The sequence below is a fragment of the Argopecten irradians genome, unplaced genomic scaffold (genome assembly GCF_041381155.1).
Source record: "Argopecten irradians isolate NY unplaced genomic scaffold, Ai_NY scaffold_0605, whole genome shotgun sequence".
Classification (NCBI taxonomy): domain Eukaryota; kingdom Metazoa; phylum Mollusca; class Bivalvia; order Pectinida; family Pectinidae; genus Argopecten; species Argopecten irradians.
This window is the reverse complement of record NW_027188072.1, coordinates 15267-40511: the sequence shown is the minus strand read 5'-3', so window position 1 is coordinate 40511 and position 25245 is coordinate 15267. Positions and strand designations below refer to the sequence as shown.

General features: G+C 33.4%; 1 protein-coding gene and 1 pseudogene across 1 annotated transcript; one reads left to right on the top strand and one right to left on the bottom strand.

The window, feature by feature from the left end:
- Positions 1 to 11658: 11658 nt before the first annotated feature.
- Positions 11659 to 17279, top strand: LOC138313120 (uncharacterized). The gene is made up of 4 exons (XM_069253749.1): positions 11659 to 11763; positions 12720 to 12770; positions 12860 to 13027; positions 17215 to 17279. The coding sequence occupies exons 2-4, from the start codon at positions 12758 to 12760 to the stop codon at positions 17277 to 17279; spliced, it is 246 nt and encodes an 81-aa protein (XP_069109850.1). The 5' UTR covers positions 11659 to 11763; positions 12720 to 12757.
- Positions 17280 to 18371: 1092 nt separating this feature from the next.
- On the bottom strand, positions 18372 to 24356 carry LOC138313123 (uncharacterized; annotated as a pseudogene).
- Positions 24357 to 25245: the final 889 nt, after the last annotated feature.

Here is a 25245-nt window from a genome sequence, read left to right as displayed (position 1 = left end):
GATCTCTATCTTCAGTATCATAATAATCAATATACTTATCTAATATCAAGTTCTGTGCCTTGTCTCGCTTCCTTATCTCGCACTTGTCATTTGGAGTGTGGGTTGTTTTTCCTGTCTTGTCCAACAATGGCCGGACGCTCCCTCCTTAAATGTCCCGGCTATCCGCATCCAAAACGTGTTCCACTCTCGTAACTCTAGAACTTCCTGGAGCCACGAAAAAGCTGGTTCCATCCATCGAACACTCCAGCTGGTACATTAGCCATGTTGTTACCGGAAGGAGGAGCGCCCACAGCAAAACTCGGGTACGGAGCTGGTCTAACATATCCGGAACATCTCTGCTGCCGCTTCGACAATTGTATTTTTTTACCTTTCTCCTTTTTTGCATCCGACTCCGCCTTGTAAATTTTCTTTAAATCTTCTGAATCCTTAGCAATGGGATCAGACATATAGTGCTTGACCGTATCCCAGTCGAATTCGGAACGATCAGCTAGTCTTATATGTCTATTCCGTTCCTCGATATCTTTAACTTTCGTCAATAATTCCTCACAATATTCGGGTTTTCCGTTTTCCAGTCCCCACAGAGTTTGTTTAATGATGTCCAAAATATCCGAATTGAATTTGTGTTGGTCCTTGTTACCGTTTCTTTTCATGGTCAACTCTGAGCCTTCTTTCAGCCTCTTAAACTCTATATCTTTGACACTACTGTTTGCCGAAATTTCCATCCTTAATTCAGAAATTTGACTCTGAAATGCCTTCTGACTATTATTAATAGCCTCAAATAATTCAGACAAGGAGGATTCTGAAACCCTATGAGTCTCTGTAACTCCAGACACACTATCGTCTTCACTCATATCGACACGTGTAATGGCCCACGTGTAACCCGCGTGTCCGCTGCCAATTTAAAACCCGACTGTCCTCGCCCGGTGCGCTGCCTGAACTGCCTTACCTGGCCTACCCAGCATTACACCGCCACCTAGCGGACAATTCATTTCACTCAAACGTGTGAAACATTATACATACGCTTACTGTGTTGTATGCTTGCTGTATAGATACCACCATTTAACATACAGTAAAATAGGAAATGGTAGTTTATAATTTCTTGCGTGGTTCGGAGCTTTGAATTTTTTCTTGCTTAGAACTATTTGTGGTCAGCTGATGAAGCAAATTAAAGTGACTATAATGTATAAAACAAAATTCGTTTCCACGAAAAAACGAAAATTGACGTTACCTAATAATATTAACACAAAATTCATACTTTACACAGCACTAGCTAAATATAACGTGTTTGCGAAGAATGCAAATAGAGCGCATCTACGCGTTTTTTTTACTTTAAAAATGATATATTTTCTCGTAAATGCAAAAGACCAAAAGAATCAGACAATAGTTATTGCAGTTAATAAAAGCCTGTTTTGTTGAAGACAGGAAAATGTTAACATTGATTTATGTTATTAAGATATTTTATTTAATAATAATCGCTCTATTTTTTTTTATTTGTATTCACTCTTTATAATATCCGACATCAAAGTTATGAATGAAAACGCGTTTACTACTTGAAGTCTATCACGCCTTACCCGATCCTGCTATTCTAATTCCCTGTAGTTGTAATGGGGAATACCTTACCTAATCTTTCTATTAATTGACCTAATTTCAAAGTAGAAAATGTTTCAAAATCGAATGACAAAATTACGTCTGTTCCTATCGGTAATATATAAACTTCTAGCCCGAAATGAGCAATGCAATAGTTTTTTTTGAGTCGTCACAAAACATGAAAAAATCCTTCAGCATAAAAGATAGATAAAGAGAGCTAACTCTTGCATTGTTTAACAACTGTGTAAAACCTATAATGACCTTATCTTTCAAATTAAGTTGTTATGGCAAAGGTTATTGTGAAAGTAAATATATATGCACGCGTTAGAAATCGTCATTCACAAAATAGGTAAAGGCTATTCCCAATATATGTATAACATGTAATTTAATCCATTGAATATATACGTCAATATACAGTTCATTTACAAAAAGCCATTTATTATAAACGTAATAGTTCACTGAAATAGTTAAGCTAAAATGAATATATCAATAGAATATTTAAAATATCAATACATTTTAAATGCATTTAATGACAATAAAAGGAACTGAGCCATATATGCAGTGAACCTTTCCCATTTTTCTTCCTTTATTTTTGTTCCATTATAGCGATTGAAGAATGATGTTTCTTAATTTATCAACTTTGTATAATTAATGCACATTGCTCTAAAAAACGAAAGGAAAAATAACACGCTGTCGCATAATAGTTTGATCAATTATATCATACAAAACTACCTAAAAAGAAACAGGCCGATATAAAACTTTTAAGACTACGATATTGACTGACCATAAAAATAGAGAAAGCTGTCCACCTCTCATGATATATTAGAAAGGAAAAGCCGTAATGGTACCTACTTCACGTAAACTACGGATGTGTGGGCCAAACTGATAACCATTAGGTAGAGGACTAAACGTAAACTGTCAGATATACATATTATAATTAATAAAATAATTCGAACGAACAACACCACATGAAATTTATAGCTCTCGCTGGACATGTTACGTTTAATTCTGATGAATAGATTATTTATAAAATATTGGGTTTGGTTTATTTGTTATAGTTACGTCATATTAACGGTGCTAGGAGACTGTGACATATTTATGTCGTGTCTTCTTGTATTGTGGACCTCTTGTCCTATTTATAGTGTTATATCACTAAACCTCCTTTAATGCTAACCAGAAGTAGACTTTATAGACTTTGACGTGTCTCGGCAAGGACGTATATGAGAAGGATAGTCACACTGGGTTTTGGGGAAGTCCAAGGCAGGCGCTTTTGTGTTTGTGCACTGACCGTGACGTTGGGCGACGACTGATTTTCCTTTGTCGATCATTTTTAACGAAAATTTAAGACATATCCTCTAAATATTCCGTCTTTAAAGCAAGTAATATACGTCGTGAAATTTAATAAACTTTACAATGGTGTTTCGTTTGACTCGATAAGACAAGTATTTGTTGAGAAAAACGGTTTTTATTCCCGGTTCATAGGCGTCTCGCGTGGTGTTTAGTAATGTAAAGAGACAGTCACGAATCCTTCTCACTTATAAATCCTTGGTCTCGGCCAGGGGACAGAACCCAGAGCCTTCCTCACAAGTGTGTGGCGGTGTCAAGGAACGTTAGGAGAGACGTAAGAAATAATAACGTAAGTTAGGAAGAAGAGAAACGCCCTACCTGCAGAGCCATATGTTAGATAAAGATGTTTTATAAAACAATTATGACATCAAATATTACATGTAAAACGAACAACTTTCAAATGAGTATGTAAGCACGTACCAAATAAAGATACGTCATATTATATTTCCAGTCTACTTTCAGTTTGATCTATGTTAAATCAGATGGACAATATCAGGTTTTGAATTGCAATCTGGTCAAGCGTATGAATATTAAACGTTTCCGCCGCGTCACGATCAATGTTGTGCGGTCTTTGAAATCCAAAAGTAGTAAAGTGACGACGAAATAGCATGTATTGAAAAATATCATTGCATAGTTTTTATTTGTTCGCTTATTTCAAACCGTTTTGTGTTGAACTATATTCAGAAGCTGATGCTATGTCTGTTCCGTTTATTTAACTTGGTGACGTCAACACTAGCGAAAGCGGTAAATTCAAAGAATATACGTGTATAGTTTTGAATTTAAATGATCGTAATGGAAAATGGTTAAACAAGTTTACTAAATCAAGCATTTCGACATTCCTTCAATAAATGGACCCACTTTTAGTATTAAAGCACAAGCTGGTATACAGACTTATTCAATAGAGATTACGAAACGTTTTGCTAAACTTATTAAAGGAAAATATCCATTGTTAGATACACTGTTAGTAATTATCAATAAAAAATAAAATATGTTACCATGTACAAATGAGGTTATTTCGGGACACTGAAAATATGGATTATAAATAATTTCAATATGACATATACTTATTCTTTATGCCTTTAAATAAATTAATTGGAAAATGAACCACCTGAAAACATTACATTTGAGTGTTTTGTAAGAATCAGATATTTGGTACCCGATTTCAGTTTCCTATTTGATATCTTTGTATGATATTACATTCTAACTTTTATTAACCCCATCCCCGACTAAATTACGTATTTTCCGTTACTAGAGCTTCATTCGACATAGCACCACCCTTGGTTGTTGTTGACGATGTTGTAAAGGTTTTTTTTTTATTATATATTGTATTCGCCTTTTTAAGTGCTTTAGCTTTGGGACTATACGTCTATTTGCTCTTAAATCGTTAATCATTAACGCAAACATTGTATTGCAAGCGAAGGGTGAAAATTTTATTACTCTAAAATCTAAATCCACCCGTTGCCAAAAAGATGTTTGTTTTACAAAAATCCTTCAAGACAATGTGTAAGTATGAAATCAAATTACCGTGACTAGTGAAATGTACTTGGGATTCTTATGTTACATACATGCAATATGTCGAGTATTATAACAAAATCACTAGCAATATGACAAATGGAATATATAATATTTTTTTATTAATTAAATACGGCGTTAAGAATTAATTTATATAAGTTGACTTCACAATAGATCCGGGGTATCCGTACGTCGTATACATGTCAGACATCATAAACAATGTATCTTTTTTTATAAAAACAATGTTTAGATCAATTACAGTTTCCCTGGATTGTCGTGAGTTTTCATGTCTTGTTCTTACGCTTTGTGTGCAAATAAAACGTCTCAATGATATATGGATGCTTACAATGAAGTGAATCTGCGTGCTGTCATTTTGAACTATTGCATTACTGTCTTATAAACAACATGTTATTTACACGGGAAACCAAAGCCAATACGATGATATGGCAGGTGCAAAATGTCCTAAATTCAGTATTGCATATTTAATTAACTATTTTGCACCTTTGTGATATCCACTTGTAAGGCAAATATTACCTATTGGTATTATCGGACTATCATGAGTAGCCTGGCACACACATTTCCTTTCACCATCTGAGTTTTTCTGGGTACTCCAAAGCGAAAACAAACTGGAAATGTACATAGAAATATGCTGGGATTAATGACAAAATACTCACAGAGAAGAAGGATAGTCAAGGCGATTATCAAGCTATCTATATATTGCTTTGGATAAAGACGATCGTGGCGATTTATTTGGTTAGACTCTTTTTAAACATTTTGAAATAATGAGAATAACGACAATAATTGTGGTACTGTGAAAAGTGCGTTTTCAAGTGCACAAAGCCTGGCTACAATAAATTCATTTCTGTCACGTGAATGCGTCGCTATAGGTACAATAAACACAACTTTCGTCAAAAACCCTATAAAACGTCCCTTACCAACCTCCAGGACAGAGCGTAGGAACCATTCGTTCGACAACATACAACCGCTCCCAGAAAGAGGTAAGTCTAGCAGCATTTTTGCACTTTGAAAAAAAAAGTTGAAAAAAGTAAAGTACAACATTGTACCTTATTAAATAACTTTGATTTTACATGCGCATGAGTTGTAACATAGGACTACTGAATTTTTAATACGAGTGTTTCTGAGCAAAGATGAAATCTCGAAACACATCCATTGTCATACAAAAATAATAAAACAAGTTTTGGATCCATTACATTAGAATAAGAATTAATACAAAAGCAAGGAAATGTTCTAGTATCAGTTTTGTTGTCCATATAATTACATATTCAAAATGCTGTTACAATAATGTTTATTTAAATTTCTTGATCAGGATGAAGATTATCCTTTCGATTTTGTTGATGGTTTTAGCCTATGGGCATGGTACGTGAAATTTTCATGAACATTATAAAACAACAAAATAATTTGTGTTATGTATCAAGTGCATTGCGTGATTTTCATAATTGTACGGGAGGAGGATATAATTAATAATTATTGCTTGTCCTAAATATTCTATTTACCTTTCCTTCTATTAGTTAATTTTTGGTGACATGAGCTGTATCACATTTTAATTTGCCTGGTTATATAACTTTAAACCACTTACTTTGGTGTGGTTATATATATTAAAATTACGTGAAAATATCACATTTTGATCGTTTGATCGAGTTACAGTTACATTGTCACGGCTGAAATATTCAAGCCGTAAAATTGTCAATTGATGCAACTTTCATAAAAAATAATTAATAATTTGATTCTGTAAGTTAGTTGCGTTCATATCAACCTCCCGAATTGTAACATATGTTGAAATGAAAATGAATAACTTCTAGAGGTTTTTCTATGATTATGCTGATTCGTGTATTGCATATATTTGGCTTATTTAAAGATAACTCTCTTCCATCAAACTGTTTATAGTCAATGGATACATCTGCATAGGCGACAGTGACTGCCAAAGCGGGAAAACCTGTCAACCCGGATGTATCGCAGGCACAGGTAGGATTATCTATCCAATGAAACAACGGCGTACAAATTTGGTCAGTGTGGTATTTTCAATATATTAACATGATTTCAATCTAACGTCATAAAATAATTTGAATGACTATGACCACCACATTTTTATCACATAACTGGCCCGTTTAGTTATTTCATACGGCCATATCATAAAAATCGCGAGACACACGTAATAACACTATTGTGACATCACAGGTAATAATGACATCATCATTAAAATACATATACACGTAACAATATGTAATACCGCACAATCGTCTTACTACAATTTACTTATATTTTTAAAATTACTAATTATGTGATAAAACTAATATTACTCTACGCATTATTTGATATTATACTCGCCTAAAGGCTCGTTGCGTTTTAAATTATTACCTCATTTAATATTACATAACCATTGTAATATTTTAGTGTAATTCAGTAAAAAAACATATATTTTGATCGTTGATATAGCTTAATATACCTCATATAAAACATGTCAGAAATCAAAACGGCGAATTGAATGATTTAAAGGAGAAGGAACGATTTACCTTTTAATTACGTTAAACATTATACAAATGAAACTACTGTACATGAAATCATTTGATAACTCATTTGTACACATGTGCAATAACGCATTCAGCGGATGAATCAAGTGTTATTTCAAATTTTATTTTTAATAAACCTGCTTTAAAAATGGCTGTTTAAATTTAACTTTTTTTTTACATAAAAAAAACATTCAAAAGATGATGTCACAATCACCGGAGCGTGAAACTATTCGACGGAAAATGGTACTTAACCCACGTCGTTTTCGTATCTCAAAATCGACGTATTGTAACATTTTTCTATTAAGGTCAATACAGAGTTATAAATCTAATATAGTTTAATTGAAAATTGATGGACGTAAGCTGAAAGCTTAAGATATATTATTCTAGATATATTACACAGATTATATAATGACAATGGTCAAGATTCAAAAACAAATTATCAGTAATTATCATACAATGTCTGTTGTCCTTTAGATGGTTGTCCAGCAGAATTTCAAATCCTATCGTTATATCGACCAAAGAAAAGTATTGTCCTCTTGTCGATATAACCATGTATTATATATTTATTTAATTTATACAAATGCCATAAAATGCCATATTTTCATATTGAATTATAAGAATGTTATAGGATTTTAGTTATAGGATGTTAGGTTATAGGAAAGAGGATAGGGATATTCTACACGAGGGTCACGAAATGTATGAAAGAATATTGTTCTCTCACACCTCGACGTTTTATTGCAATTTTATTACTATCGTTTTCCGCCATTTTGAAATAAATTCGAAAAAAAACGAGACTGCAAGTCAATTCTCCATACATGAAAAATGCGTGATATTATCAACACTAATCTCGTTGTTGGTATCTTTTAAAATAAATCAAGCCTAGTTTCTGAAAAATATTAAAAATGAACCTAGAATATAGTGATTTGTAGCAAAATATAGCTATTACACGTGTAGTTATGAGTTAGAAATATAGATATTATTTACACTGTGTTGCATTTTAAGCACCTGCTTGCACTAGTGGTTGTTCAGATCCGAGTACAGAGTGTGGCTGGTCATGCAAAGGTAAGTTGTGGAGAATTTATTTGTTCCCAAACAATTGTTTGATCTCACTTATAGTTTAAAGTGTATACAGACACATTGTATTGGATACTTTAACAAGGGGGAATTATTTTTAGTCCCCCATCGATCATATCTCTTTAAAGTATTTTATCCTGCAACATATTGTATCAATATACAAAAGCATTATGTTTTAAATAGAGTACAGTCAATTTTAACCATATTAGTTGTATTTCTGATTGTTTTCCAATGGTTCACTCCACTTTTTTTAAAAATGAATTCAAAATAAAATGCTTTAAATAGACTTTATTCATTCGATTAATTCTGTAAGTGGCCGATTGGTATGTTGAATTGAAAATAGATAAATAAATAAAACAAGACATACATTTCACATCTTTAATAATAATGCTACTTAGCTGTACAATCTACATTCTAATGATCGGTTCATCACGATAACATTAAATTTTCTTCGCGAGTCATGAAGTGATCCTCAATACTGCGTCACCGATGCGATGTTCTCATAATTAAAATCATAATAATTGTTGTGACAAAATTAGCAATATGTAATACTTGCAAAATATTAATAACCGTGCTGTTGAACAATAAACAACAGTTAAATATTTAATAAGCTTTTCCTAAATTAGTATTCAATAAGTATTCATCACGTCAACTCCCTAGAAATGGGCTGTATGTAGCCACAGGCTTCGACCAAAACAATTTCATGATTATTCTATCAAACAAGCAATAAATTATGTCATGAAAAATCAAGGCTGGTCGAGGCATGTGACCACTATGAAATATCGAATTTTCCTCGCTGAAAACTCCGGTTTTACCATTTTTTGTGTATTTCAGTGCAATAAATCGTCTGTTATAGCACATGCAATATATCTTTTTATCTAGGTAGCCGTTGTTGATAATATAAGTGTATTACTTCGATTTTTTTTTCACAGAATACAATTTAAATATTCTGACTTTTTAATTGGGCTCCTCAACAAAGTCATTTACACCACTTCGTGTCTTTTCTCTTCAATGAAGTTTATTACCGCTACTTCTTAAAACGTCCTCTGTTCGACATTTCACACATAGGTTCGTCATGCGCCCTTTAGCGACGCATGTTGCTAGAGAGATGAAATCATACTAAAGATTGCCATAACCTATGATTATGTGACCTATTCCGATAGGCTTTTGTCCGTCTTCGCGCCTCGTCCGTTCACATTTCCTTGTTTACTATAGTTTATATAGGGAAAACAACTTTTTGAGCATTATTTGGTCATTTGTAATAGGAAATTATTCAAATGTTGTCAGAATTATCCCTATGAAATGGCCATTGAATCTTATTAACAAATGTTCCATAACTCACCGCCTGGGGGGGCAGAGCCAAAAGGAGTCAAAATGACTGAAACTTCAAAAATCTTCTTCTGAAATTATGGAACTGGTAGAATCAAATACTCTTCATAGATGGAAAGGTCTCAAGGTCCTTTACAAAAATTGTGAATGAATTATATGACACTAGGGAGGGGTCAAGTATACTATAGTGTATATATAGGAAAAACACATTTACGAACATTATTTGCTTAGTTTTCTTAAAATTGTCAAACTGGGTTAGAATTATTAACCTGAAATAGTATTTTAACGTCATATCCATATTGGTCCTGACCGACCCCCAGGGGCCAGAGGTGCGGGGCCAAAAGGGATCAAAACTCATAGTTTGAAAGGTTATAAGGCCATTTCCAAGAATTGTGAATTTCATGGCCTTGGGATCTCAGATTTTCCCCTAGGGAGGAGGTCAAATTTACTGTAGTTTATATCGGAAAAAAATAATTATGAACATTTTTTGCTTAGTTTTCATAGGAAATGAGTCAAACTGGGTTAGAAATATTAGCCTGAGATAGCATTTTAACATCATATCAATATTTGTCCTGGCTGACCCCTATAATTTAAAATATGTTTAATTCAACAACAATGAAAAGGATTTCACCAACATTTTCGATATACGTATACACATATCAGAGTGACATATTAAGTTGATGTAGATGATACTATGTACATACTGTTTCTATGCTGTTTGGATGCTCTTTGACTTATATATATCCTTAACACCCGTTTTGGTTTACATAATGACTTGTAACCGGTACAATATCTGGCCACGTGATTCAGTAAATCTTGGATTACACGCATCTTACAGATGGCCTGTTTCACACAGTAAAATGAGACAACATGTAGTTTGCTACATAGATTCCTCAATTTGATACTTCGTTATTCATAAATTAATGTAAACAAATTTGCTTTTTCATTTCTGAAAATGTCATTTTTGCATACTATTTATATAACTGAAAATAGACTTACAGGTTGTTTGTATTGATGTAGAAATTGGGTACACACACTCATGGTTGCTGATTATTTCAACTGTTTTATAGTTGAGAAAGACATACGCTAAACCCCATGTCTTGATATGTTTTTTAAAGCGACTTATTGGTGTGAAATGAATACTATATACAACAAACATTCGTTATTTAACCTTTATACTAATCATTCAGATTTACGTATGTTTCTGTTCTTGGTAACAGATACTGCAGGCAGTCAAGCCATTGCTGGTCAGTACGGCGATTTATCAACTCATGGTTTATAAATAACTTTGGTAAATATATTTTTCAAAGTTTTTACAGTACTTACCGCTTGTAATATACTTTTACTTCTTCAAGGAACGCACATTTACTATCATATCAAAGATTCTCGATTAGAATATAAGAACAAACTAGTTATGTATGTGTGATGTTATTTTGTGTTTATAACCGAGCTTCATATACAATGATGGTCGTATAGTTTGCAGGTTCTATGGAGTTAGGAAAACATTGAATTAGATAGCTTGTTTCTATAATGTTTTAGATTAATATGCTCGCTGGGAAATATTATACAATTATGTCCTTCTGTGGAGGAATACATATAAAATTGTCTACATGGAAGAAAGAGTTTATGATTTTTCTCGATGGCGAACTATTTCCAGGGAGACAATTCTAGATGTATCCCGACACATAGGGACATAATAATTCTATTATGCCGAACAAAAGTAAAAGAAACAAATCTCTGGTAAAAGAACTCATGAAGTTATTTCCCAACAACAACGGAAACTCGTCGAGCTGCAAAAAATAAGCAGTAGCCTTGCCATTGTTGGCTGACGTTGCAGATGATGTCAACTTCCGGTCACGTGCGGAGCTTCCAAGGGGTTATTCCCTGGGGTTATTTCCCTCAGCGTTTATTTCCCTGGGATTATTTCCCTCGCCTTCCAATTCTGGGGAAATATCTAACCTATTCAATGTCATGTGATCAAGTTTAATCCAATTAGAACATTCCAAATGAAAGTGAAGTATAATAAACACGTATATTTTTCTCTATCTGAACAAAGGCTTATTGTTGTCATGGATATTTTATCATAATGTGTTATGCTGAAGGCATTACTTAGTTAACTTAGCGATGTCTTGTGCCTGATTCGATTGTACAATTACTTAGATGATAACATATGTTTGAATCGGAGAATTGTCAATCGATGTAAGTCTAAAACATATGTGTTTTTATATTGAATGTATTTTGTGTCTTCATCACCAACGTACAATGTTTACAAATGTTCAATTAAATATGCCTTGAATTGAATCAGGTGTTACGGCAACATGTAGTGATAATGTTGATAAATGTGGAGAAAGCGACACAGGGACTTGTACACCGGAATGTGTCGCAGGTATGTACACTTTTGAGGTTGAAACGAAATAATTGTAATACATTGTTAAAGGATATGTATGTGATGTAAGATGATCCTGGTTTGATAAGTAACAGTAATAATTCGTATTTTAGCTTTCGCGTTTAATTTATTCAACATATATCGAAACGAAGGAATCATCAACAAACCAAATCAATGTATGTAGTGAGAAACAGGGTTTATTGTACATAGTAGCGCAATTATCATGCAAAAACTGACTAAATAATGCTTCTTTAACTCGACCGAAATGGTACATAGACGGATAATGTAACACTGCATTTAATACCAAATTGCCCATTTGTTTGCTGCATTCGTCTGAACCTATTATGCAGGTATTATTTAATGCTAAGGGTTCTTACTTGCTTAATTTTAATAAAAAAAGTGTTTCATTACCCATCGTAATAACCACATGGACTGCTTTTGTCATTTTGTAGAATATGATACTGTGGCATGGATTTTGTAAAATAGAAACATTTGGATTAATTGAGCTACAATGTTAATGTGAATATGACTTTTCCTGACGAAAATACATCCCTCAAAATAAAACATCTGAAATCACTTGAAACTTTGATTTAATATGAAACATTACAATATACATACATGTAAATTGTAAATCCTACAAGGAAGAAAATTGTGTACCCAATTAAATACAAAAAGACTTATTATTTATTTTTATAACTGTTTGAAATAAATGAAATTGTTTAAAACAAAAGATAATTTAGAATAAAAATGCTCTGAAATTGGGGTTATAACGAAAGTAAAGTAGTTCTTATGAATGTAGTTTAAGAGGTTGACATCGTTTTGACTTTCACGCAAACGTTCCAGTCAGCTTCAGAATAGTCATCTGTTAAGCTGACTTTGTTACATTATGCTATATTCTAGATCATAATCCAAGTTTGCTGTAATTTTCTATTTGGTATAATATATTTATTTTTCAGCATGTGATCCAAGTTGTGGCCAAGGTAACATTTGCGTGATGACATGCAAAGGTAAGACTAGAAAATACTATTTATTTACAAATTCAACCATATTTTAAGAGGTGCAATAACATTTCAAGCTTTTGCTTAATTTGATATAGATCCACCAAATAGCGATGACGGAAATGGCGATGACGGAAATGGCCAAGACGGTAATGGCGATGACGGAAATGGCGATGACGGAAATGGCGATGACGGTGATGGCGATGACGGAAATGGCGATGACGGAAATGGCCAAAACGAAAATACCACTGACAAAAACACTCCTGGTAAGTAACGAAATAAAAGAATCTTTTTTAAAATTCATTTTATTATTACTCTCCCCAAATTTTTCCGTCGGATTGCCAAAGGACAAGTGACGTTATGGGCCTAAAACGGCCCGATTTTATGACAAAAATCGAAGACCTATTTAACTGCATCTCTTGGAGGTCACGAAAGTGAAAAAGAAATTCTTTATCAGCAATATATTGCAATTGAGACACATCATACACTTCGGTCATTAACAGTTATACATGTAACAATAGGTCTAGGCCTATCCTCTAAAATTTAATTTGCGTCGATTAGAACAAAGAAGGAACGATGTAGTAACTGTTTAAATGATCTTCAAACTTAATCTCTTATTATATCATATATTTTTTGTGGTATCTTACGTATCCGTTTCAGATAATTGAGAAAAAATACATAAATGAAAAATAAAATGAATAGAATTTATGTCTGTCCATAGCAAACTGTTAATGGCTGTTGCTCGACCAATCATTTTTACTTCTCAACTTAATGATTTTAACATTGAAAGATACAATGTATGCAGAGGTTATTGTGACTTAAAAGAAAATCAGTATTTAACTTTAAAATCATATTCAAATAAAATACATATTGTACATTGTACATGTGCATATATTTATACATGTGTGTACATTTTTTAAAGTTGGACAAAAAAAAAAAAAAAACACTCGATGAATGAGGCCTTCCAGTCCTATATGTATGCTTACTCGGGTACATAAAAACCTGGTGCCAGATAAGTTGTTCCATTTGAATGATTTTGATTGTTTGATGTTTTCCATGTTTTTATATGTACTATTACTTTATCTGTAGTTTATGTACTAATTTACTACTTTTGCCGGATTAGGACATCTCATGTAATGATTTATATCTTAATATGCTACATTGGAGCTTATAGTTAAGTTCGGTGGTTGTCTTCTAGTTAATTAGTTATAACCATTACATAAATACAGCTTCCTTTTGTCCGCGTTCAGATTCATCACTTATAACAATTTCTTGTACTTACTATAGCGCTATGCCGCTAGTGTCGGCAGTTGTTCACCTTTTACTATTAAACTCTTGACAGTATTAATATATAAATAATAACCTGCATTATAGAGCGGTGACCAGTGCATAGTGTCACCCCGTGGATTATCCAATGTCACAGGAGGCGAAGGCCGAAGGGTGACAGTGGTTTTTCTTAAGGCGTGACACTTGGCACTGTCACCGTATAATGCAGGTTTTAGTATTTATTTTATTATATTAAACGTTTAGAAACAAAACTAGTTTTTAAGTATTTGCAATCTATTGAAACATTTTAACTAATTTTAGTAAAAGTCGAACAATCACCGTCGGCAGTAGAATAGCAACTAGGCTTCTACTGAGTAGTGCTAACTATCATTACATTATAAAAAAGAATACTCACAATAAGGATTTTGTGAAAATTCTTCTTGTCTTTATTCCCGCGTTTGTTAAAATCTTAACGTTTTTGTAAATCTCAATTAATTTTTGGTTTCGTCCCGTCGTCGAAGACGCTTGAAATCGCATGTCTTCCGTTCCCCTAATCACCGAGGGGTTCCTAAAAAACAAACATATAGCACTTGGACGGTAAGCGAAAAGGCGTAAACGGAAAGCTCCATGCTTATATTTAAAAAAGAAATACTGATTAAACAGACTAATTTGGCAGAAACTAGCTCCAGATAAAATTTTGAAGCGACGCTTCAAAAAAACAAAGATGGCGTCGAAAAAAGAAACGAGTGCGCATCTTTTTCGGGCGGTTAATATTTTACACTGTCAAAAATACACTATCACCTGTTGCTAGGGGGTTGCTACGAACGTGTTTATTGTTTTCTATTGTTCTAATGTTACCTGCCGTGTGATAGTGTAAAATTCCAAATATCTCTCGACCAATCAGAATGCAGGATTCTCACTTGAGGTATAAAAAAGTGAAATATGGGATACATGTGTGTATACAAAATATATAGTACATAAATAGCCACCCTTATTGAAAAAAATACACATCAAAATCGTCTACATGTAATATAGTTTTACATCGGGATCCATTTCCGTCGCAAAATTATGCCGACACGACACCCACGCCCACAAATTTGAAGTGAAGATTGAAATTCACTTTGGGCTATTTCAATGAAGCGGTTCAAACATCATGCCGTCGTGGACATTCCATAAAAACGTCCGATACCGTTGAAATGTAAAGTCGGAGGACTGGCCAAGAAAATGATACAGTAGGTGATGGGGAGATCATTTACTTCTATTTGCTTTGTCAAAGACGTGCATAAAATGTAGATTTTGGGCGTGAAATTGTAAGGATCAGAAAGAAAAGAAAAAGATCTATAATGGAAATATCATTTTTATAATTGGAACGACCAACATGTACACTAGCTATTGATCACTTTGTGATCAGATGTCTGAGTATATACTTTTTATATGTAATTTTACATCTCTGACACAAAAAAATCACACGCAAGAACAAAAAAATATATAATATATATACGTTTAAGATCGATAATGTAACTCAAATGGCACAACCATGTTCCGACATTTAAAATTTCAACCCGTCAACAAGAATTTAAGGTACGAAGGGACAGTTTCAGATGATTGATACGTGTATAGTTGTGTCCAAGTGCCGATTTCTTTAGTTTGACTTTTGAGTTAATCTTTTATTTAACTACTATAACTACTTTAACTATACTTTAACTAAATCGTTAATGTTTATTCGATATCGGAAACATTTAAACATAAAATATTTTCACCAAAATTTCATATTTGCTGATATTACTTTGATAAGTTGGGTAGCTATGTTGTGTTGCTTGGGAGTTATACTTAGGGTGCTATACAGGAATGAACAGGGCAAACAGTAAGTAAAGCTATATTGCAAAATTTATATTAAAGAAGATTACACAAGAAGATTTCTTGTCTCTTTTTGTAAGAAGAAGGAAAGATAAAGTTCTAAATAACAATGTTGATCTTATAATCCTTTTATAAATACGGAATTGTTTATAAAAGTTGCGTATGTATGTTGCTAGGCACCCTTGCTAAGCAAACACAATGTCAGAATTATGTGATGTAGCTTTTTGATTGTATTTCACTTATAGTATGAAAAACAAAAATCTAGCATGGGCAATCACAATGGACCTTTTAACGCACACTAATCCTAAACCTGCATTATATGTTAAAATGCATATTCAAATAAGATTAAGTTGTATTTATTGTTGTACAGGATTTATATCATTTTAGAAAACAATCACATTTTCTAGTGATAAATAAAAATATAACTATCTTATTCACATTTAACGATTAATATTGAATCCATTGAATAGGACGGCCTATGATGTATAATGTATAATTCAAGATCAATGAGCAAAATGTATACTAGAGAAACTTTGATATGTAAATTATATAATTTTTATAGGACTGTAAGCACTGGATATATTATCTAATATATATAATAAATTTGAAGAAACATATCCTTGACGGACGAAATATATAAAGAAAAAAACAACATTAACGACTGACTAGTTGACCAGTCGTTATTTGTATACAATGTCCGTGTGATGGTTTCAAAAATATTAAAAACACACGACGATAAAACAGTTTTTGTATATCCCAAGCGCTTTCGCGGCTCTTGCATTTCTTCAGGGGATTTAAATTGTTTTATTGTAAATCATGACGTCATAGTACAATGACATCAAAGTAAAATTACGTCATAATATGGTACACAAACAACATAATGAATGATTCTAGAAGAAATTGTAACAAAATTTATGAGGTCAAATTTGTCCTCATGTTTTTTGTTACAATTTCTTTTGGAATCATTCATTGTGTTGAATTTCATTTAAGACTCATTCACCATGAATAGCTTGGTTAAAGTAATTTAATGACAGAGTCAGATACTACAAATGACGATGGCTTATATCTTTTTCATATTTGTTTTTGTTTTTTCGCGTTTATTCTAGATAAGCAGCTTTCAAATCTGATTTAGTTTTCAATAATATAAAAAAGCAGGTTGTAATTTCACAATATAACTACACATGCATTCTATACACAGAATAAAGTACCTATTTTTTTAAATATTATTTGATATATAAGATATATTTAAAAAAGTATTTGCATATAGGTACAGATCGCATCACTGTGACCATACGGACATGAGACAAATTACATTATGATCTAATTTCAGATAATGGATCAACAAAGATTGGATTGTTTTCACCGCTTGTGCTTCTCGGGGACTGTAGCCATTGATATCTTTCCGCCTTCTGATCGAAATGCCTATTGGACAATGAACTTTGACATCCGGAAAAATATCGTGAAATTTAACGAAACAAATGATGGATGTCATTTGGTTGTTTTATGCAAGCATTTGATTCACTTTATTGTGAGGAGCTGCATCTACTTGTGTGAAGTAATTATTAGTTATTGCTTTCTTAGTATTACCAGATACATTACAATTGAGTAGATTACTAAACTACTTAAGTATGTTTTCCACGGCAATGCAGGCGTTGAATCACATTCAATGTGAGGAGCTGCACTGGTAAAAATAAATGAGTGTCTATGACATAATTTATTATTTTAATGTTCAATAATTCATCAATATTTATAATTATTGTTATTGAAAGTAAAAGGCTTAAATTTGAAAAAAATGCGTTTTGATTGACTTTTAGAAATACAACAAATAGCGTTAAAAGGGAAGCAACTCAAATATTTAGATCAGTGTTATAAAGAGAACAACCATCTAAATGAAAAATAGGCTTTGGATATATCCCTCATGTATAGAAGATTGAGTCCAGGATAGAATTTTGACTCGGCCTCTGATTGGCTTGTTAATTGGGAATTTCGAAAGTGAAATGTTTTCTAACAGGCAACTTTTCCTACGGAACCATCCAAATAGTCAGATGGTCGCTATGAAAGACAGAGCGAGTAGGTAACCACTGACACTCCAAATAGACGAAAACACATTTTGCTGTCAAAACACAAAACTCCATACCTATTTCCCAACGAGGAATATAAACCACTACCTGGAATTTGTAGTTTGAACAGTTTAATAGTTAGCTCTCATTAATAATGTTTAATATTATATAGATTTAAATTGTTTGAGATAATTCACTTGGAAAAACCGTTGTGCAATTTCACCTTATTTCAACGAATTGTTTTCGGGATGTGTAAATGGATCGAATAGCAGAAAGGGGTTTTTATTGTTGACATTGGTATAGTTGAATTTTTTGGACAGAATACTATGAAAAGCTAAAGTACTGTGTGTCATGTCTGACAGGACATCTCTACAATTACAAAGTATAATGGCACGGGTAAACTCGCCTCGATGACATCATCAAAGAAGAAAATACAATATATATATATATAGTGAAAAACAACAAACTGTCACTCGAATAACAGCAACAATCTAAATTTAAAAAAAAATGGAATTACATTTTTGGAGTTAGATAATAAAATTTGGTAAAAAAACTTATATTTTCTTTTTTTTCCACTTTATCTTCGTGCATTGAAATGAAAAAAACGTTATGCTATGATTGCATTATCGTATAAATATTTATAAGATAAATAAAGAGTAACTTGTCCATAAATGAAAGCAATTCAAATGGTCATATTGCATGGTTAGATAAGAATAATAATGTTTATACGGTAAACATTGGTCTCCCATAACAACACCGTTTCTATAAATAATCAGTATTCTAGTGTTCAAAAGTGAAACTGCAACTGTGACAACATTCTATGAACACAGGTTGCATTAAATAACAAGTATACATTTTTCCTGACTACAGAACGTTCAGCAGAACTATGCCCAAGCTACTTGTTAGAAAATCATATCATTCATTTAAGATAAGACCCCCCCAAAAAAAATCCTGCATTTATCGTTGATGAATCTTTTCTCCTTTGATTTTTTTTTATTTTAAATTATGCGGACTTTACACACAATCACTTAACTTCTTTTTCAAAATTTAAGGAACATGCATTCTATATTTCTGCTTTTTGAGCACAAAACTAAAAAAATATACACGTGAAATATCATGCTTGTTTAGTCTCATTGTTTTCAGATATTTCCAAAATATCCACAGCAATGGTAAATAAGAAACCAACCATTTTTAAGACCCGGGAGGTTTTTGTTTTAAATATAGAAATATGAATATCAAAGATGGCCCCACTATCATAAGATTTTAAAAACGACGCATTGTGGCTATCCTCCACCCATGGAAAATATACTTTTACTATCAAAACTAAAATAAACAGTTTTTTTTTTTTTTTTTTTTTTTTTTTTTTTTTTAACAGAGTTTATCAATATTGTAATAAATCTATAAACTTATAAACTCAAATTCTTGGACACTGTTAATTTCTCTGGTAGACTATCTTTCACATATCCATCTTTAGCTGTTTCAGAACGCCATCGACCATGTCTTTTAAATAATCTGTCTGGAACTCCATTACCAGCTACAGCCGTAGCACCACTGGCTCTAAAACTATGTCAACCGAACCTCGATATATCCGGAACAATAGGCTGATAAAATTGAATAAATTGTTCACGTAGCCTATTATAAAGCATTGGTTTATTGTTTTTCCTCAGCACATACCTGTCCTGATGCTTTGTCACGTTCCGAAAAATGAATTCAGCTTTGTCCTCATACAGATATGCCAACTTAAATAGAGCTTCACATTACTAACTGGACACAGTCTTGTCCCTGTCCTGGCGATGACATTCCAAGCTCCATCGCGGTATATGTCAGTTTTAGATTTTTTTATGAAAATTTCCATGTAGGTGGAGGGAAGCTTTACATCACATCTCATGAGACACAGGACCTCTGCACTCCTTACAAAGCCTGAATAACACAATAAAGAAATTGTAATAATTCTCTGCACCAGTAAATCAGAAGGATCATAATATTTATCAAATAGTTTCTCTGAAATTTCAACAGTTATAACATCCTTTTTAATAATAGGTCTAGCCACTTTTCTTTTAGCACCTTCAAAAACATTTTGAACAAGACAATGATCAGTAGGGGAACTCTCACCCACTGATAAATGTACCCATCTGACACTAAACTCCGTAAACACACTTTGACTAGTTCCATTTGATGTCAAAAATTTACAAAATAAGCAAAGATGTAACGGTTTAACAGGAAACGCCGCTACATTATAAGCGCTAGCCCACTTTGTCCACTTTTGAAAACCATAATAATATTTCTGAACAGTTTTATCTGCTTTTGCATTTAACAACAGTTCTGGTAATCCTTCCGCCAGACATCTCAAGCTTTGGCAATTCTAAAATCTCTTTTTTATTTTTCTGCAAAAATAAATTTATAGAGAAAAATACAAATAAGTATGAAAAGTTCTTAAAGTAATTTACTCAAAAAATACTTTCAGAATACTCAAATAAAATCATAAACTTAGTTAGTCAACCGATCAATTCTTACTCCATAATGCAACAATGCATTATCTTAAAACTAGGATACACCTAGCAACCTGGTCATACAGACCAACTTAGCACACATGATAACATACATGAGTTATACAAACTCAAACCCACTAGTGATAAAACACTAGCATAACATCTGTCATACAGACATCATATTTTCCAACGTTGTCAAACAACGCAATTTTCAGAAATTGAATACTATATAGGGATTGGATTTCGTTTTTATGTTAACCATGCGCCCCATATTGAATATATTCTTAGAGGATTTACTCCATACAAGCATGGTTAACATAAAAACGAAATCCAATCCTTATATTTACACTGACACGACTTTTTATTTATATTTTTATGCAATAAAATCGTCATTTGAAAGTGACGTAATTATTCAATAAAAGTCGGTCAAAAGTGGGAGGAGCTTACTCAATTGAACAGCGAATGATGACGCTTCACGTAAGGTAGATTTATTCATCCGCGACGACAAAAAAAGTTCAATATTTTAGTGTAAAATAAACATGACAAACAAAGTAAATTTCATAGATAATTTTATTTAATCAGATCAGAACTTTAAATATGTATTCAATTTTGCTAAAAGTTAATATATAGCGTAATAACATAAAGAATTTGTATACGGCCACATGTGTGAACTCGGTGACCGTTATTGTGCAGCGAGGCGAAGCTGACGCACGCTTACACACTGGAGTTTGCCGAAGTAGTCGGACACCGATTTTCAAGTAACTCAATGTGTTTGAATTGTCGTCTGACTTGACGGTTTTACATCCTTGGGAGCCATGTGATTATATAATCTACGCTTAGATCCATATCGCCATCGATAGATGAAACAAATTCACTTGTGTTCGATGGATACAATGTATTTGTGGTGACGCGGAACTGTCAACACGTGGATTATTAGCGGTGCATGTTTTATAATACACATGATTAAATACTCAAAGAACAAAGACAAGAGGATATGTTTATAACTGACCTCTATCAGAGGGTCTCACACCCGTCTACCCCAAAGACTCGATCGTAGGACGAACATAGGCACAGAGGTAATGTTTACATTTGACATCCATCATTTTTAACAAAAACTGAAAGCACGTCGCCCCGGTCGGGATATTTTTCCGTTTCTTTATACAATTGTTAATTTAAAAATTGTTTGAATCATATATAAATATAAAACATGTATATATTTTTTACATTTTTCCAAAATTCTATGAAAAACAACAATATACACGTAATGTTGCGTCAAAATGTAAACAAAGCCATGTGTTTCTTTTTTAAAAAAGTAGTCCTTTTACGTTGCACAGAACATTTCCTTACGCAAGTTCAAAGTTCAATGTTACCATGCAGTTATGGTAAACAAAATCGGCTAGTATTAGCGTATAGTGACCAAGCCTAGCAAGTGTAAATATAAACTTATAAAGCATCTTCAGGAAAGTCCATGTACAAAGCTAGCATTCTAAATGGCAGCTTTCTTTTACTAAATACAGAATTACTTCCCCTTCCCTGCAGACAAACATTCTCTGCCTGTGGAAGAAATCGAGCATCTTTAACAGCAGGTATAAAACCATCTCCATTTGAACACAAAATGGGCCAAAACCTCCCGGACTTCCAAACTGGAACAATTAACGCCCCAAAGGCCATACATGATTTCATGTAAAGAATTACTCTTGTAATCAAATAAACAGGTGGTACAAACCACCCATTTTTACCAGCCCAATCAACGGAAAAAACATCCATGTCTGCTGATGATTCCAAAACCTTGAGTAAAACACTGGATGTTTATTATTATAAAAAGAGGCAAACCAGTCCACTTCAAAAGGACCCCAAAGGTTACTAAATTAAAGAAAAATCTTAGGACTAATGGCCCATTCATCTGGATCGTCAATTCTGCTCAGGTAATCAGCTCGCTCGTTATCTGACTGAGGTACCCATGCCATCTCAAATTTGATATTGTTTGCACAACACGCCTCATATATGCTAAGAGCTATAGACTGTAAATCTGACTTCATACTACCCTTTTCAACAATTGAAACAACCCGCTTGTTATCCAAGAACCATTTAACTCTCTTTCCTTCCAAGAACAAACTAGGGGTTTTAATACCTGACAAACAGCAGTCAACTCCCTCCAGGTAGAACTACGACTCATATCGCACTCCCTCCATAAGCCCTGAGACACACCCTCTAGAGATTCAACACAATAACCACTAAATCCTGTGGAACTCGCATCAGAGTAAACAAATGTATGACATTTTTGATTCAAATCTCAAAGGACACTTATTTCGAACATCTATGTTTCTGTCCCAAAACTTGACTTCTTCCCTAGATTGTTCATTTAACTGTACTGACTCATTCCAAGAAGATGTACCTGCGATATGCATGCTCATACTCCGAGTCATCAACTGAGTTACACTACCGAACACCAGTGACATTGATATAATATGACCTGTACATTTGGCAAATTTCCTTACTTGCACTGAACGACCTTGCTCACCAATTTTAATCAGTTCCTCAAAACAGGACTTAGCTCTTAGAATTCTGTAATCAGGAATAGATAATAACCCTTCCTCTGTATTAATTATATTCCCTAAAAATGTCAAACATTGTACTGGAACCCATAAGGACTTCTCTGCCTTAGGAACAAATCCTGAAAGAATCAGATCTGATTTTACATGTTCTACTCTGAACAACACATTGATGCCTATCACTATGAGCCTCAAGCCCATCATCTAAATACATCAAAATCTGCCTATCAAAGCCCTAGTGACCTTAATAAGTATGGAGCTGTTCGATTCCCGAAAGGGAGCACAAGAAATTTGAAATATCTCACTTTTCCCTCAAACAACCATGCAAACCCTAAAAACTTTGTATGATCAGGAAAAATATATATGTGGTGATATGCTGAATGAATATCACACTTATACATCCACGTCTCCTCTGAAATATACGTCAGAGCAGTCCTAATATCATCAAACTTAACTTTCTCTTTCCACAAATGGACATTTACTGCTCTAAGATCCAAAATCAATCTTTTCTTCCCATTGGATTGGATAGATACAGTCAGCGGGTTTACAACTAGGGGCGCTTCATCACATTCTATTTTTAAACCTTTCCTTAATAAGTAAGTAATGGCCTCTTTAGCAAACTTTGGATGACCTAACGCTGATTTATTATTCGACAAAACCATCTTACAAGGAGTAGAAATTAAAGGTATCTTGTAACCATTCTGAATAACATTTAACACAAAATCATTACTACAAAATATCTTCAATAAGTCAATACATTTTTTCAAACTACCTTTCACAACTATCTCCTTTTCTCCTTGTTCGTACTCAAAATAATTATCAGTGAGCTCTATCTCGTCATCTAATTCAACACCATGATCTCTATCTTCAGTATCATAATAATCAATATACTTATCTAATATCAAGTTCTGTGCCTTGTCTCGCTTCCCTATCTCGCACTTGTCATTTGGAGTGTGGGTTGTTTTTCCCGTCTTGTCCAACAATGGCCGGACACTCCCTCCTTAAATGTCTGATATGTCTATTCCGTTCCTCGATATCTTCTTAAACTTTCGTCAATAATTCCTCACAATATTCGGGTTTTCCGTTTTCCAGTCCCCACAGAGTTTGTTTAATGATGTCCAAAATATCCGAATTGAATTTGTGTTGGTCCTTGTTACCGTTTCTTTTCCAGGTCAACTGTGAGCCTTCTTTATGCCTCTTAAACTCTATATCTTTGACACTACTGTTTGCCGAAATTTTCATCCTTAATTCAGAAATTTGACTCTGAAATGCCTTCTGACTATTATTAATAGCCTCAAATAATTCAGACAAGGAGGATTCTGAAACCCTATGAGTCTCTGTAACTCTAGACGCACTATCGTCTTCACTCATATCGACACGTGTAATGGCCCACGTGTAACCCGCGTGTCCGCTGCCAATTTAAAACCCGACTGTCCTCGCCCGGTGCGCTGCCTGAACTGCCTTACCTGGCCTACCCAGCATTACACCGCCACCTAGCGGACAATTCATTTCACTCAAACGTGTGAAACATTATACATACGCTTACTGTGTTGTATGCTTGCTGTATAGATACCACCATTTAACATACAGTAAAATAGGAAATGGTCGTTTATAATTTCTTGCGTGGTTCGGAGCTTTGAATTATTTCTTGCTTAGAACTATTTGTGGTCATGCTGATGAAGCAAACAAATTAAAGTGACTATAATGTATAAAACAAAATTCGGTTCCACGAAAAAACGAAAATTGACGTTACCTAATAATACTAACACAAAATTCATACTTTACACAGCACTAGCTAAATACAACGTGTTTTGCGAAGAATGCAAAAAGAGCGCATCTACGCGGTTTTTTTTACTTTAAACATGATATATTTTCTCGTAAATGCAAAAGACCAAAAGAATCAGACAATAGTTATTGCAGTTAATAAAACCTGTTTTGTTGAAGACAGGAAAATGTTAGCATTGATTTATGTTATTAAGATTTTTTATTTAATAATAATCGCTCTATTTTATTTGTATTCACTCTTTATAATATCCGAGATCAAAGTAATAAATGAGAACGCGTTTACTACCTGAAGTCTATCACGCCTTACCCGATCCAGCTCTTCTAATTCCCTGTAGTTGTAATGGGGAATACCTTACCTAATATTTCTATTAATTGACCTGATTTCAAAGTAGAAAATGTTTCAAAATCGAATGACAAAATTACGTCTGTTCCTATCGGTAATATATAAACTTCTAGCCCGAAATGAGCAATGCAA

Coding starts and splice junctions, on each gene's coding strand:
- LOC138313120 (XM_069253749.1), top strand. Junction 13,028..17,214: donor CACTGACAAAAACACTCCTG/GTAAGTAACGAA, acceptor ATCTAATTTCAG/ATAATGGATCAACAAAGATT.